The following is a 14,332-nucleotide window of genomic DNA, read 5'->3' on the forward strand; positions in this document are numbered from 1 at the left end:
ACAACCGATAAGAGTATCGATAAGGAACCGAGCCGATGAGCAGAATCAATAAGAGGACCGGTATACGACACACACACACACACACACACACACACACACACACACACACACACACACACACACTCTTCCTCTCACCTGGTCACAGCCGGCGTTGACCAGCTCCTGCAGCATCTGTCGGTTGACCTCCCCGACCCCAGCGGGGTGTCCCGACCCGGAGGACGGACCCGACTCGTTGGCGAAGGGCATGAGCGACTTGCGTATTTCCCGCAGTGCATTCTGGTAGTTGTTGAACTTCTGCGGCGGCCGCAGCTGCTGCTGCCGGCTGGCGGCGTCCTTCCCGTTGCTCTTGCAGTCGGCGCCTCTGCCGGCCGCGTCGGTCCGGCAGCCGACGCCGTGCAGGGCCTGGCTCACCAGCTTGGCCGGCTGCTTCAGGCCCTCCTTGATCTCCTGCAGCCGCTGCCGCGTGTTGCCCACGTACGGAGCCGCCGGGAAGGTCTTGGGCCTCATGGCCGGGGTGCTGCTCTAAAGGGGCGGGGCTCCAAAAGATCCTTCAAGCGGCACGAAACAGTAAAGCGTCTCCGGGGAGACTCGCGAGTCCTCCTCCGTGTCTCTGTCTGAGATTCCTGATGATGATGGTGGTGGTGAGGATGGTGGTGATAATGGTGATGATGATGATGGTGGTGAGCTGCGGTACTACAGGCATTCCATGCTGCGGCTTTTCAGGGCTCGGGTTCCAGCTTGTTCCAGGAAATGCTGCCGGTCACGAGGGCACCGCGGAGCCAAACCATGACGCTGCCACTCACCCTCGCCTGTGGAGGAAGAGGTGGAGGAAGAGGGAGAGGAAGAGATGGAAGAGGAGGAAGAGATGGAGGGAGCGGGGAAGGGAGAGGGGGAGGAAGGGGTGGTGGAGGAAGAGGAAGAGATAGAAGAAGAGGAAGAGGTGGAGGGAGAGGGGGAGGAGGAAGAGATGGAAGAAGAGGAAGAGGTGGAGGGAGAGGGGGAGGAGGAAGAGATGGAAGAAGAGGAAGAGGTGGAGGGAGAGGGGGAGGAGGAAGAGATGGAAGAAGAGGAAGAGGTGGAGGGAGAGGGGGAGGAGGAAGAGATGGAAGAAGAGGAAGAGGTGGAGGGAGAGGGGGAGGAGGAAGAGATGGAAGAAGAGGAAGAGGTGGAGGGAGAGGCGGAAGCAGAGGTGGAGGAAAAGGTGGAGGAAGAGGAAGAGGGGGAGGAAGAGATGGAGGAATAGGTGGAGGAAGAGGTGGAGGAAGAGATAGTAATTCAATATTAGCAACAAACAGAAGAGATGTGTCACATTTTCCAGCATTGCAAAGAGAACCAACTAGAAAATAAATAGATAAATAAATAAATGAATGAATAAATAAATGAATACATGAATCGGGACTTGAGCCGCTTCATGGTCGTAAAAACACATAATTCAACACGAGTCATGTGACGTAACGTATTCACAAATAAATAATATCGACTTCTCTTCCAAACAATCCCTGTTGTAGGAAATGAGCGTTCAGGTTCCTCGGGAAATCTCAGCTGGTATTTAGAGCGTAAACAAGACGTCTGTTGCATTCAGGGCCCCCGGTAAAGATCGGACAGCCCGCCGTTACAGGCGATCATGACGTTGAGAATCGAGTTTAAAATGAACAAAACATTTCCTGTCAGGTTTTATACGTTTCTTCATCACAGAGATAATCAGTTTAATTGAACTTCTACGTATTTATAATGTATTTATGTCACTCTCCATTTGATCACTTTAAAAAAAACAACATTTAAAATCATATTATATATGTAGATGTCTCTTTTTTCTTTTATTAAAGTGAAGCACACTGAACTCCCACCTGTGTAAAAACGTGCTTCAGAAACACACGTTTGTTCTCTGGTATTAAACACAGGTTCTACTCAGCTTCCTGTTCATCATAAATCATCCCCTGGACGGTCCGTCTGCTTGACAGAACGTGACAAAGGGAAGCCGGGTCCAGTTTTAGCTCGGCTGCATATCTAAAAGCATAATTCAGGAATGCTCGGCTCATAAACCACCACCTGCCCCTCCGGACCCCACAATGCTGCACGCCTGAGCTGCGTGGTCATCGCTAAACACGCTTGTGAGAGCGCCGAGCTCGCAGGCCAAAGTGGAAACGCTCACGTCTTGGGTGATATATTAAAATGCGTATTAGGAAGTCTGTACTGAAATCTCCCTCAAAAGGCTTCTGCGCCTCCGGAAACATCTGAAGCTGGCGGCGCGATTGAAAAAGCACGTTTTCCTTCAACAGAAATCACCAAAACGGCACCGTTCATCACAGCCAGAAGCTGGAAACGCTGCCAGATTTTCATCTTTCCGACGGTACTTGAACACATCATGCGTAAAAAAGCAGCCAAAACGAAGTCTAGATTTGTGATATTTCATCAAAAACATTATATTCTCCACGTCTTATATGTTGCCCCCAAAGAACTGTTTTCTTTCACTAGATCCCGTGAAAAACATCAAATCTGTCAACATGACCGGTTCCGGTCCCACGTCCTGACCAACGCGCTATCTTGACCCCAGATACTCAAGGTCGAGGCCTGACCTTGAACCAATGGCCGGGTTTTTCCCAAGAAGAGAGGCGGGATTTCAGTTGAATTTGGTTATAATCGTGAATCCAACACCCGACACCTTTACAGTTTAAAATGTTCCCGCTTGAAAAAGGAAGTTTCCGCCTCGTTAATTACAATGAAGTTTACTGTTTATTTTGGTCAAATAAACAAACCTTTAGTGAAGATTTACTTTGAGTGAAGTGAGGATTTTGGTGTTGTGTAACACTAAAAGATTGGAAAGAAAACTGCATTACAATGAACAATGATTTGATTATTTTACCAAGTTGTTGATATACAATCTTATTATTAACAAATCCCAAACATATACCAGGATTCATACATATTCTGACAAATGGGATTCCATGACTTTTCCATGACTTTAGACCAAATGTCATGACAAACATTTAGTGAAATCTGGGTGTAAACAGTAAAAAGTGAGTAATTGTAGTATTTAAACTAACAATGAGAACACAAAGCATACAGTAAACCTTAAATGACTCAAATTAATGAGACAATAGTTTGATTAAAAGAATGAACATTTATATAGATGCCTGTATGTATGCCTGCTTATATTTTGAGTCTTTCTTTTAAAAGCATATTCATTATTTCAAACTCAGCGTGAATAAACGTCATGAACACATGAATATAACATATTTACATGACTTTTACTAAACTTTTGGGGTTTTATTTTTTTCAAGGACTTTTCCAGGCCTGAAAATAACCATTTTAAAATTCAAGGACTTTTCCAGGTTCTCCATGAACCACTATTACCGGGATCCTTCACACCAAAGTAGTCGAACACAAGAGGCCCTTGAACCTCCTCCTCCTCCTCCTCCTCCTCCTCTTCCTCCTCCTCCTCCTCCTCCTCCTCCTCCCTGCAGACTCCATCGCTTTGGGCTGTTTCTCAGAAGCACACAGCCCTCACTGTTTGCACAGATAAAACTTTGCATAGACGAGAGTGTCTTTTATTTAATTATTGGTGGGTGGCGGGGCCGAGCTGCACAAACGTTTCCCCGACTTCAGGATCCCTCGCCTCCATTCCTGCGACGCTCCGGGCGCCGCGTCCAACCGATGAGCGCCGCATTCCTCCAGTGACTGCCAGTGAACTCACCGCGGGTCACGCGGCGTCTGGGCCGACCAAAAATACACCAACGACTAACGGGATGCCTGGACGACAAACGTCTGATGACGGGAACAAGAAAACCACGACTCGTACGCACAAACGCAACCAGACCTCCACTTGACCTCGACCTTCACCGACGCATTCCTAACTTATCTCTCCTCCGGCCCGACGCTGAACTTAACCTCTGACTCGGCTTTGGACCGCTCAGCCTGGAAATAGGCACAAAGATATGCAGAAAAACACATTTTAATGTGTCTTTAGGTCGAAAATCTGCACATGGATCAAGATAATTCCTCTAGTTTTGACAATTTTCTTGTCATAAAAGTGACAATTTCAGATCCAATATAAACACAATAACTGGATAATCTGGATTTTCTACCAAAACTATTTGAATTATGTCAGAATGTGGATCCACTACAAACGTTTCATGGGTTCCAGGACTCAACATTAATGCCACTGGCAACGAACTATGAGACATTGGCAGCCATGTTTTGTCCTTTGGTTTCCATCAGTGGGAGACACTTATCAAATATGTAATATTTGTTGCATTAGTGCGTTTGTGCGATGATTGCAAAAGAGATTTCATTCCTAACGTATGAAAAAAAGTATGAAAAGTTTCGGCAACCAAAATATGATTTCTGGTTGCCAGCGTGGCAACAACTTTAAAAAGTTAGGGTTGGGTTTTAAGTTTGATTTTCTTAAATTTCATGAAGAAAAAAAATCAAGACGCTAGTTTTCCCCTCAATTTATAATTTCCAGATTATATCAAAAATAATAACCAGATAATATCGATAATCAGATCATCCAGATAATATTTATAATATCCAGACAATATTATGAATATTTATAATATGAACACTATCCAGATAATATTGATTATAGCCAGATAATATCCAAATAATATTGATAAAATATCCAGATTACATCGATAATATCAATAATATTAATAAAATATCCAGATAATATCCAGATAATATTAGAGCAGCAATACAAAGCCAGCACACAGCTGTGAACAGACACATGTGTGTGGTCCGGTGGTGATTTGATCTTTAACCTCTGTTATCACCTCTGGATGATAACAATGTTTACAATAATTCATATTGTGTCTCAATAAATACCCTGAACTCTATGTTCTTGCAGCCAGGTGAGTTCTTAACTAAACAGGACACCTGCAGAAAAGCTGCAGTCAAAGTGTGTGTTTGAGTGTAGTGGTCGTAGTATTTGTCGTAGTAGTAGTAGTAGTAGTAGTAGTAGTGGTAGTAGTAGTAGTAGTAGTAGTGGTAGTAGTAGTAGTAGTAGTAGTGGTAGTAGTGGTAGTAGTAGTAGTGGTCGTAGTATTTGTCGTAGTAGTAGTAGTGGTAGTAGTAGTGGTAGTAGTAGTAGTAGTATTGGTAGTAGTAATAGTAGTAGTAGTGGTGGTGTAGTAGTAGTAGTAGTAGTAGTGGTAGTAGTGATAGTAGTAGTAGTAGTAGTAGTGGTAGTAGTAGTAGTAGTCGTGGTAGTAGTGATAGTAGTAGTAGTAGTGATAGTAGTAGTAGTAGTGGTAGTGATAGTAGTAGTGATAGTAGTAGTAGTAGTAGTGGTAGTAGTAGTAGTGATAGTAGTAGTAGTAGTAGTGGTAGTAGTAGTAGTAGTGGTAGTAGTGATAGTAGCAGTAGTAGTAGTGGTAGTAGTAGTAGTAGTAGTAGTAGTAGTAATAGTGGTAGTAATAGTAGTAGTAGTAGTAGTAGTGGTAGTAGTGGTAGTAGTGATAGTAGTAGTAGTAGTAGTAGTGGTAGTAGTGATAGTAGTAGTAGTAGTAGTAGTAGTGGTAGTAGTGATAGTAGTAGTAGTAGTAGTAGTGGTAGTAGTGATAGTAGTAGTAGTAGTAGTAGTGGTAGTAGTGATAGTAGTAGTAGTAGTAGTAGTAGTGGTAGTAGTGATAGTAGTAGTAGTAGTAGTAGTGGTAGTAGTGATAGTAGTAGTAGTAGTAGTAGTGGTAGTAGTGATAGTAGTAGTAGTAGTAGTAGTGGTAGTAGTGATAGTAGTAGTGATAGTAGTAGTAACGTTAGTACACCTGAATGGAACACATGGTTGCATCAGTGCCAAAATATGCAAACCATCAGGCTGTAAAAACAATTAAAGCGTAACAACTGTATATGTACATCCCGGTATTTTGTTTTACACTTTCTACCACCACAGACTCACTCATTTGACCAGTTTTAGGGTTAATTTCTTGATTTTTGTGTCTCTTTAAAGCCTGTTTTTTTTGTAACGCTGTAAAGTTATCAGAATCAGAAAATGGTCTATTGCCAAGTACGTTACACACACAAGGAATACAATGAACAGTGCTATAGGACACATTTAAAACATGAACATTGACATATAATAAAATATATTTAAAGTTATATTAAATATTGATAATATCCAGTTATCCAAATAATATTGACAACATTGATAATACCACATTAAATATGGGAAGCAAACTAATAAATTAGAGTACATTAAAACAAGTATGTTATTAAAAATTAAGTGGATATTAATAGAGAAGAGTTGTGCAGTAAAACAGTGTCCTATTATGAAGAAACATAAAATAAAAACAGATTTATAGCTGTATTTTAAACCAACATGGCGGTTTGGCCCCTGATTTAAAGGGGTCCTCTGCAAAAAAAGTAAAAACATAAGTGACGATATGAAATATAAAAAAATATTTGTTCCAGTTTAGAAGTTTATTTCCACTAATGTGACCAAAAAAAACGTCTTAATTTTTTCTCTCTTTTTTTTAGAAACCGTTACAAAATGGTGTCTGTGTAGTTTGTACAGTTTTAGCCCCTGGACGTGAGAAACGGGTGGAAACCCCTTTTTTCCCCTCAAACCGTCTCTTCCGACGCGAGAACCGCCGCTCGTGCGCTTTAGTCCCGTTAACCGTTAACGAAGACACGCACGCGCACACACATGACGGAACTTTTTCCTCAGCAACAAGTCGTGGAAATAAGTTTAGCCCACCACTCCCCTCAACCCCCACCTCCCGGGACGAGAGTCTCACCTTACCATGTGATAGAAGTAGCGAGAAAACCTCAAGATCCAAAATTCCGGTTGAAAAGACGAGTTTTTATCCTTTTAAAAACCGTTGGTCGGTTCCGCGAAGACGGAGGATCCGTTTAAACGTGATGGAACCAGCCTCCATTTTCTCCCCTCGGACTCCGGGCAGTAGCGCAGCAAACTGCAGCGCGGAGAGTTGGACGCTCCGCTGCATTGTTCGCATTCCTCGGGGGTCACGTGACGGACCGACGCACGTCAGCGCCGCGGCAAAGATCGTCTGTTTTGCGGAGGGAGAGTCACTCTTTCAGTTCGCAGCAGCTGTGATATTAGCTTTTTATTGATTTATTATATAGTTTTATTTAACGTTGGATGTGGAACCAAATGCTCTGAGTTCTAGGTCGGCGATTGGATAAAGTAAATCACTATTGTAGTTCGCAGCAGCTGTAAATAGTATTTTATTAAATTATTTTATAAATTGTCACATTTTGTCAACGACTCCTATTTGGATACGGTACACTGCCTCCTGCCAAAGATCGTCTATTGGTTAACGTTGCTCTTGTTATTTTAGTTATAATTACTATTTTATTGTTTGTTTTATATAAACATTTTCATATTTTGATCAAAAAATCAAACGAAAAAAGCAAAATAAAATCCTCACATTGAGAATGAAACCAGAGAATTTTGCATTTTTCCCGTACAAAAAAAAGCTTTAGTTAGTTTTTTTTATTTTTTATTAATAATATAAATCTGAAAACTAACCCTTTGGTGGCAGCTTGCATTGGTGTCCAACATCGGCTGACATTTTTAAATCCTTAAACAATAGAAAATAAAAAGCAATAGTGAGACGTCTTGTTCTGTCCTCTCTAAAACAATAATAAATCAATACAAGAACAAAAAGGTCTTTTCTATACTTTAAATGATTACAAACTCAAACATTGACGCAGAAACTTCACTGTAAACTCGACACATAAAAAAGCTGCTGCTTCTTTTCCCCGAACTTTAATGTTTCAGCACAGAGGCGAGGAAAGAAAACAAGCAGTTGACCGTGTGGCGGTTGCTCATGAGACCGGGAGCATGAAGACAAACAGCATGACATGACACTGACAGTTCACTAATAAAACCATGGACACGTAAACCAGTTCATCTGGAGGGTTTCAGAGTGGGAGTGATGCTTTGTAGAAGAATCATCTTGTATAAAAAGCTAAATATCCACAAAAAAAAAAATCATTGAATACTTGATAACGATCATCTGGTACACAGAAGAGATGCATATGTTACTATATAATATAGTTAAATTATGGAATAAGCACAGGAAACGTTAGCAGTCAGGAAGAAGGCACAGTCCACAGCTCAAACCCTCCAGACGTCTCTGAGTGACAGATCGTGTTATTATCAGACATCGATTGGAATTAATACACAATAAATAGATGGATGACGATAATACAGATTAAATGGGACATTTCTTAACAAAGATTAATGCTTTGATTGAATTGAAAACCCTGGAAGTCATTTTAATGAGAAACTATCTGAAAATAATGAGTTAGAATCCTAAAATAATTAGTTAAACAGTAAAAAATAATTACGTAGCATCTCAAAACAATGACTTGGGATCTAAAAACAATGACTTAGTATTATTTATTTATGACTTAGCATCTAAAAATAATGAGTTAAAAGCTCAAAATAATGAGTTAGTGTCTCAGAATGTGAAGTAATTAAAAATAATGATTTTGTATTTATATAATGACTTAATATCTCAAAATTGGAATTAGTATTCAAATAATTACGTAGCATCTCAAAATAATGACTTAATATTTAAAAAATAATCTAAAAAAAGAATACAAAATAACTGTAGAAACACATTAAACGTAGTGAATAATAAAAGGATGAGGAGTTTATGATGCTTAGCTTAGCTTCTTTTAGCTTAGCTTAGCCGCCGCATTATACGCTGCAAGATAAATAAACATTTGTAGGAAACAGGCAGATTTCTAGCAGCAGAACCAGGTTTACAAACTAAGGCACAACAAAAGAACATCAACAAGCCGGTTCTTGTTTCTTCTTCAAGACTTTTCACCACATCAAAGTTCATACTGACCAACACTGACGTCTGGTGGCCCAAAACCCGCTACGGCGGGTCAGAACAGAACTCACTGAACGAGGAAATCAAAACGGAGCATCCTCGACTCGAAAACAACAACATTTCCTCCCGCAGCGTAAATCTTTCCGTCACTTTGATCCAAAACAAATATAAAACATAACATTGTTATCTCAGTTATTTGCTTAAACCTGGAGCTTTGTATTGAGTAAGAACAAGAAGGTAAAAGATGGAACCCGCTCCAACGCCGTGGTAAATATTGACATCTTTAATTCTACAATCACTGGACGGACTCCAGTCCATCGGCTCGTCAGCTGGTCCGTTTCCACTTGTTTTACCACACAATGTTTAATGTTTGCTGTCAAACCTGGAAACATAAATAAAAACACCTGGAAATGAACCCGGTGTGGCGGTGACGTGGTGAGTTCATCGTGTCCGAGAGGTCTTTAAAGTTTGGTTGTTGGTTTTTAGGAAACAGTGCTGTGGGGTTTGTTCACATCCCAACAATTCAAAATAAGGTCGTCTGTCATTCAAAGACTAAATAATAAAAAAGAGGAGTTGCATAAGTTATTGCATCTTAGCAATGTGGAGTCTGGCCTCATGTAGCGGGACAAGAGGTCAAAAGGTCACGAGCAGTAAAGGGAGCGCGTCCGGTCACTCCAGCGGAGCGGCAGAGATGCACAGGTTGTTCAAGGCACAGGCGACCTGCACGATCTTATCGAAGGTGGAGAGGCTGGAGGAGCGCTCGGACACGGCGGTGAAGGCGCTCTCCACGGGGCCGGTGAGCATGGCGTACCGGAGCTTCACCACGGAGATCACCCGCTCCACGTGCCGCCACACGCTGGCCGTCTCCGGGGAGGCGTCGCCGGCGGCCACGTTGAAGACGGCGCCCCTGGCGGCCACGGAGCCGTCGATGTCGAGGTCGCGGCTCGCCAGCACCACGTCGCCGGGGAGCAGCTTGCACAGGAAGCCGCAGCCCTCCGCCAGGGTTTTGTCGCTGACGTTGCCCAGGACGCCGCGGGAGACGAAGGTGACGACGCCCTGCGGCGCCACGCCGATCAGGTACTTCAGCGACGCGGTGGGGCTCGACCCCGGCACCGCCGCCTGAGGAGGAAACACGGGACAGCTACCGTCTGCAGCAAGGCTTCTTCCACGCATAAAATAAAGTCAGCAGTATATGTATGCATATCAGAAGTAACACCCTGTTTTAGTTGAACACTAGTAGAACTGGAGACAGAAAAAGTTTAGTTCAAAATTCATTGATTTGAACCATTTTGTGGTCAATGAATTTTTATTGAAATAACGTTTTGTGACTCCTCCATCCGTGCTTTTTCAAATAATAGAATAAAGAAAATTGAAATCACTTTCAATTAAACCAGATCGCTCCATCAGACAAAAACTAATAACATGTGCAATCGCTTTGTTAGAACAATGCAAATTAAGTTATATCTATGCAAAAAAAATACTAATATTTGGCAAACAAATTGCCTATTGTGGCTGCAAATAACCTGTTTTGCACTAAATTTAAAGATCATAACAAGAACGTTGAACGTGTGAGTGCAGATGTGTGTGAGGATGAGTCAAAAAGAGAATAATTTCCCCATAAAAGGATTATAAAAAATATATATATATATATATATATATATATATATATATATATATATATATATATATTAAAAGAAATCTACTAGATATATTAAAAAAAATCTATCTATCTATATCTATATATATATAAAATAGAAAAATGTTTGTGTACTAAGCTAGTGGTTCTCAAACTGTGGGGCGCGCCCCTCTAGTGGGGCACGGAGGTATTACAGGTGTGTGTGTGTATATATATATATATATATATATCCCCACAGTTTGAGAACCACTGGCTTAGTACACAAACATTTTCTCTATGTAACTTGTAAAACCCGTTGCAACATAAGCAATGCTACATTTTACCGTCACATGATGCTGCCGCTGCCGCCGGGAGGCCGGCTCCTCGAAGGGCACCTGGAAGCAGTCCACGATGACGGCGCAGTCCGGGTGCGAGGCGCGCAGGGCCGCCGGCAGGTTCTTCCGGAGCTCGGCCCTGGAGGGCCAGAAGACGGCCGTGGGCACCAGCGTGGAGGACATGATGTTCACCATCTGGTGCACCGTCCGGGTCACCGTGCCGACCTTCACGCCGAAGCGGTAGGCCAGGTCCTGGTTGCGCAGGTCCAGGCGGAGCCGCATCAGCGTCAGCAGCAGCTGCTGGAACTTGGAGAGCTTGGCGGCCCGCATGCCGTCCATGTGGGGCGCCAGCAGCCACATGACCGTCTCCAGCACGAAGAAGTTGGGCAGGCCGGTGTAGAACTTCACCTTCTCAGCGTCGTTCCTCAGGGAGTTCTCGGAGAGCGACGTCTTGTCCGCGGACTCCCGGAGGGTCTGGTTCTCCTTCTTCAGCGCCCGCAGGACGTCGTCGAAGTTCACCGTGTGGGCGAAGCGGCCTTTCTTGCTGTCGCTCATAGATTCCTCCTCGTCGGCGTCGTCGTCTTCGTCGCTGCTGAGGGAGGAGGACGCGCTGTCCTCTGGCTCCGGCTCCTTGGGACACTCCTCCTGGCCCCGCCCCTCTTGGCCCCGCCCCTCCCGGCCCCGCCCCCCCACGGCAGCCCGGCCCTGGCCCTGCAGGAACAGCAAGGCGTTGGCCGCCTCCACGCGCGCCTCCTGCTTGTCCAGGACCTCCAGGGCGCCGGGCTCCTTCGTTTCCGGGGACGACGGCGCCGACGAGAACACCGAGGGAACGTAGTCTGGAGAACGAGGGTTCTTCACCTGTTTACCTGCAGTAAAGAAGAAGAACATGAAGCGATTTAGGATTTGGAGGTTTGAAGTGAGTACTACATGTGTGTCTCCTCTACCTGAGATGAAGTGAGTACTACATGTGTCTCCTCTACCTGAGATGAAGTGAGTACTACATGTCCTCTCTACCTGAGATGAAGTGAGTACTACATGTGTGTCTCCTCTACCTGAGATGAAGTGAGTACTACATGTCCTCTCTACCTGAGATGAAGTGAGTACTACATGTGTCCTCTACCTGAGATGAAGTGAGTACTACATGTGTCTCCTCTACCTGAGATGAAGTGAGTACTACATGTCTCCTCTACCTGAGATGAAGTGAGTACTACATGTCTCCTCTACCTGAGATGAAGTGAGTACTACATGTCCTCTCTACCTGAGATGAAGTGAGTACTACATGTGTCCTCTACCTGAGATGAAGTGAGTACTACATGTGTCCTCTACCTGAGATGAAGTGAGTACTACATGTCCTCTCTACCTGAGATGAAGTGAGTACTACATGTGTGTCTCCTCTACCTGAGATGAAGTGAGTACTACATGTCCTCTCTACCTGAGATGAAGTGAGTACTACATGTGTCCTCTACCTGAGATGAAGTGAGTACTACATGTGTCCTCTACCTGAGATGAAGTGAGTACTACATGTGTCTCCTCTACCTGAGATGAAGTGAGTACTACATGTGTCTCCTCTACCTGAGATGAAGTGAGTACTACATGTCTCCTCTACCTGAGATGAAGTGAGTACTACATGTGTCTCCTCTACCTGAGATGAAGTGAGTACTACATGTGTCTCCTCTACCTGAGATGAAGTGAGTACTACATGTCTCCTCTACCTGAGATGAAGTGAGTACTACATGTGTCTCCTCTACCTGAGATGAAGTGAGTACTACATGTGTCCTCTACCTGAGATGAAGTGAGTACTACATGTGTCTCCTCTACCTGAGATGAAGTGAGTACTACATGTGTCCTCTACCTGAGATGAAGTGAGTACTACATGTGTCCTCTACCTGAGATGAAGTGAGTACTACATGTGTCTCCTCTACCTGAGATGAAGTGAGTACTACATGTGTCTCCTCTACCTGAGATGAAGTGAGTACTACATGTGTCCTCTACCTGAGATGAAGTGAGTACTACATGTGTCCTCTACCTGAGATGAAGTGAGTACTACATGTCTCCTCTACCTGAGATGAAGTGAGTACTACATGTCTCCTCTACCTGAGATGAAGTGAGTACTACATGTGTCTCCTCTACCTGAGATGAAGTGAGTACTACATGTGTGTCTCCTCTACCTGAGATGAAGTGAGTACTACATGTGTCCTCTACCTGAGATGAAGTGAGTACTACATGTGTGTCTCCTCTACCTGAGATGAAGTGAGTACTACATGTGTCCTCTACCTGAGATGAAGTGAGTACTACATGTCTCCTCTACCTGAGATGAAGTGAGTACTACATGTGTCTCCTCTACCTGAGATGAAGTGAGTACTACATGTGTCTCCTCTACCTGAGATGAAGTGAGTGCTACACAGCCGGCTTCCGTCGTTGGGCACCCATCCCTCCCGGTTCACGGCGGCGATCCAGCGCTGCTTCCGCTCGGGGTCCCGGGGGAACCGGTAGAAAGACAAGGTGGTTCCCGGGGTCCTCCTGTTCCTGCAGCCGGCCACCACGCACGTGTGAACCATAGTAAAAGGCCCGCGAGCGCCGCGCGGCGTGGAGGTGTGCGCTACGGCTCGTTTGTTGGCTGTGTTTTGACTCCCAAAATGGCGGCCGACGAGAGGCAAGGGAAGAGGGGGGAAAAAAGAAAAAGAACTCCAGCTCGTCATCAACGGTCGTTTTGCATTCGCCGATCTGATTGGTTCGCTTCGTGTGACGTCACTGAAATAATTAAATCCCTATTATTGCTCCAGGAGAACTTCTTCCACCGCTGAACAACAGAAGAAAGTACCTTTTTAAAAAGAATATATATTTAAAAGTATTTCCTATGGTACATTAGGGGGTTTCTGGGTCAAACGCTGCTTTCCTTGCAGTGGAAGTGGTTAAAAGTCATTTACTACTGTAATATTGTTCTGTAAATGTCACACAAAATAAAAGTTCGGTCACCAGAGAAACAAAACAAAAACAACGTACCTGTGTTTGTGTTGAAGATCAGATGCAGTAGTAAGAATGTACATTTACTGTACAAGTACCTCAACATTGTACTGGTGTAGTTTCATTTTCTGCCATTTTATATTTCTCCTTCATAACAAATCAGAGGGAATATTGTACTTTTTACTCAACTATATGTATTGAAGTCACTTTGAATACTCCGAATCTACACATAAAAAAAACAACACAAAATGCATTATTATACGTTTATAATAACTTTATTGATCCTAGAATGTATTTACCAGCCGTATATAAAGTGATGAACACGCATGCATAATAATCCAGTATTATTCTTGTTAATTTATTCTTAATAATGGGTCATTCTGTCCAAATTAAATAAGAGAAACCTTTCGAATATACTGCCAGTAGTCTTTAGAGAGTTGTGTTTATTAACTTTATTATTTACAGAGTTTGTATCCAGAACAATTAAAAACTATTTACAATGCAGACACAGGTTCCACTGGGTTTGTGTGATGCAACCTTCAGGTGCGCGTGCACAGCCACCTTCAGGTGCGCGTGCACAGCCACCTTCAGGTGCGCGTGCACAGCCACCTTCA

At 43.5% G+C, this 14,332-nt stretch overlaps 1 protein-coding gene across 1 annotated transcript in view; it reads right to left on the minus strand.

The window, feature by feature from the left end:
- The window catches only part of lats2 (large tumor suppressor kinase 2), a gene marked incomplete at its 3' end in the record, with an annotated part of 16,246 nt that extends 15,445 nt beyond the window's left edge, over positions 1-801 (minus strand). Inside the window, exon 1 of the mRNA XM_079218961.1 lies at positions 136-801. Within this exon, the coding sequence (XP_079075087.1) occupies positions 136-507 (372 nt within the window). The 5' untranslated portion in view covers positions 508-801. The remainder of the gene's footprint in view (positions 1-135) is intronic.
- Between the last annotated feature and the right edge of the window lie 13,531 nt (positions 802-14,332).

This window comes from Taurulus bubalis, assembly GCF_910589615.1.
Source record: "Taurulus bubalis genome assembly, chromosome: 1".
NCBI lineage: Eukaryota > Metazoa > Chordata > Actinopteri > Perciformes > Cottidae > Taurulus > Taurulus bubalis.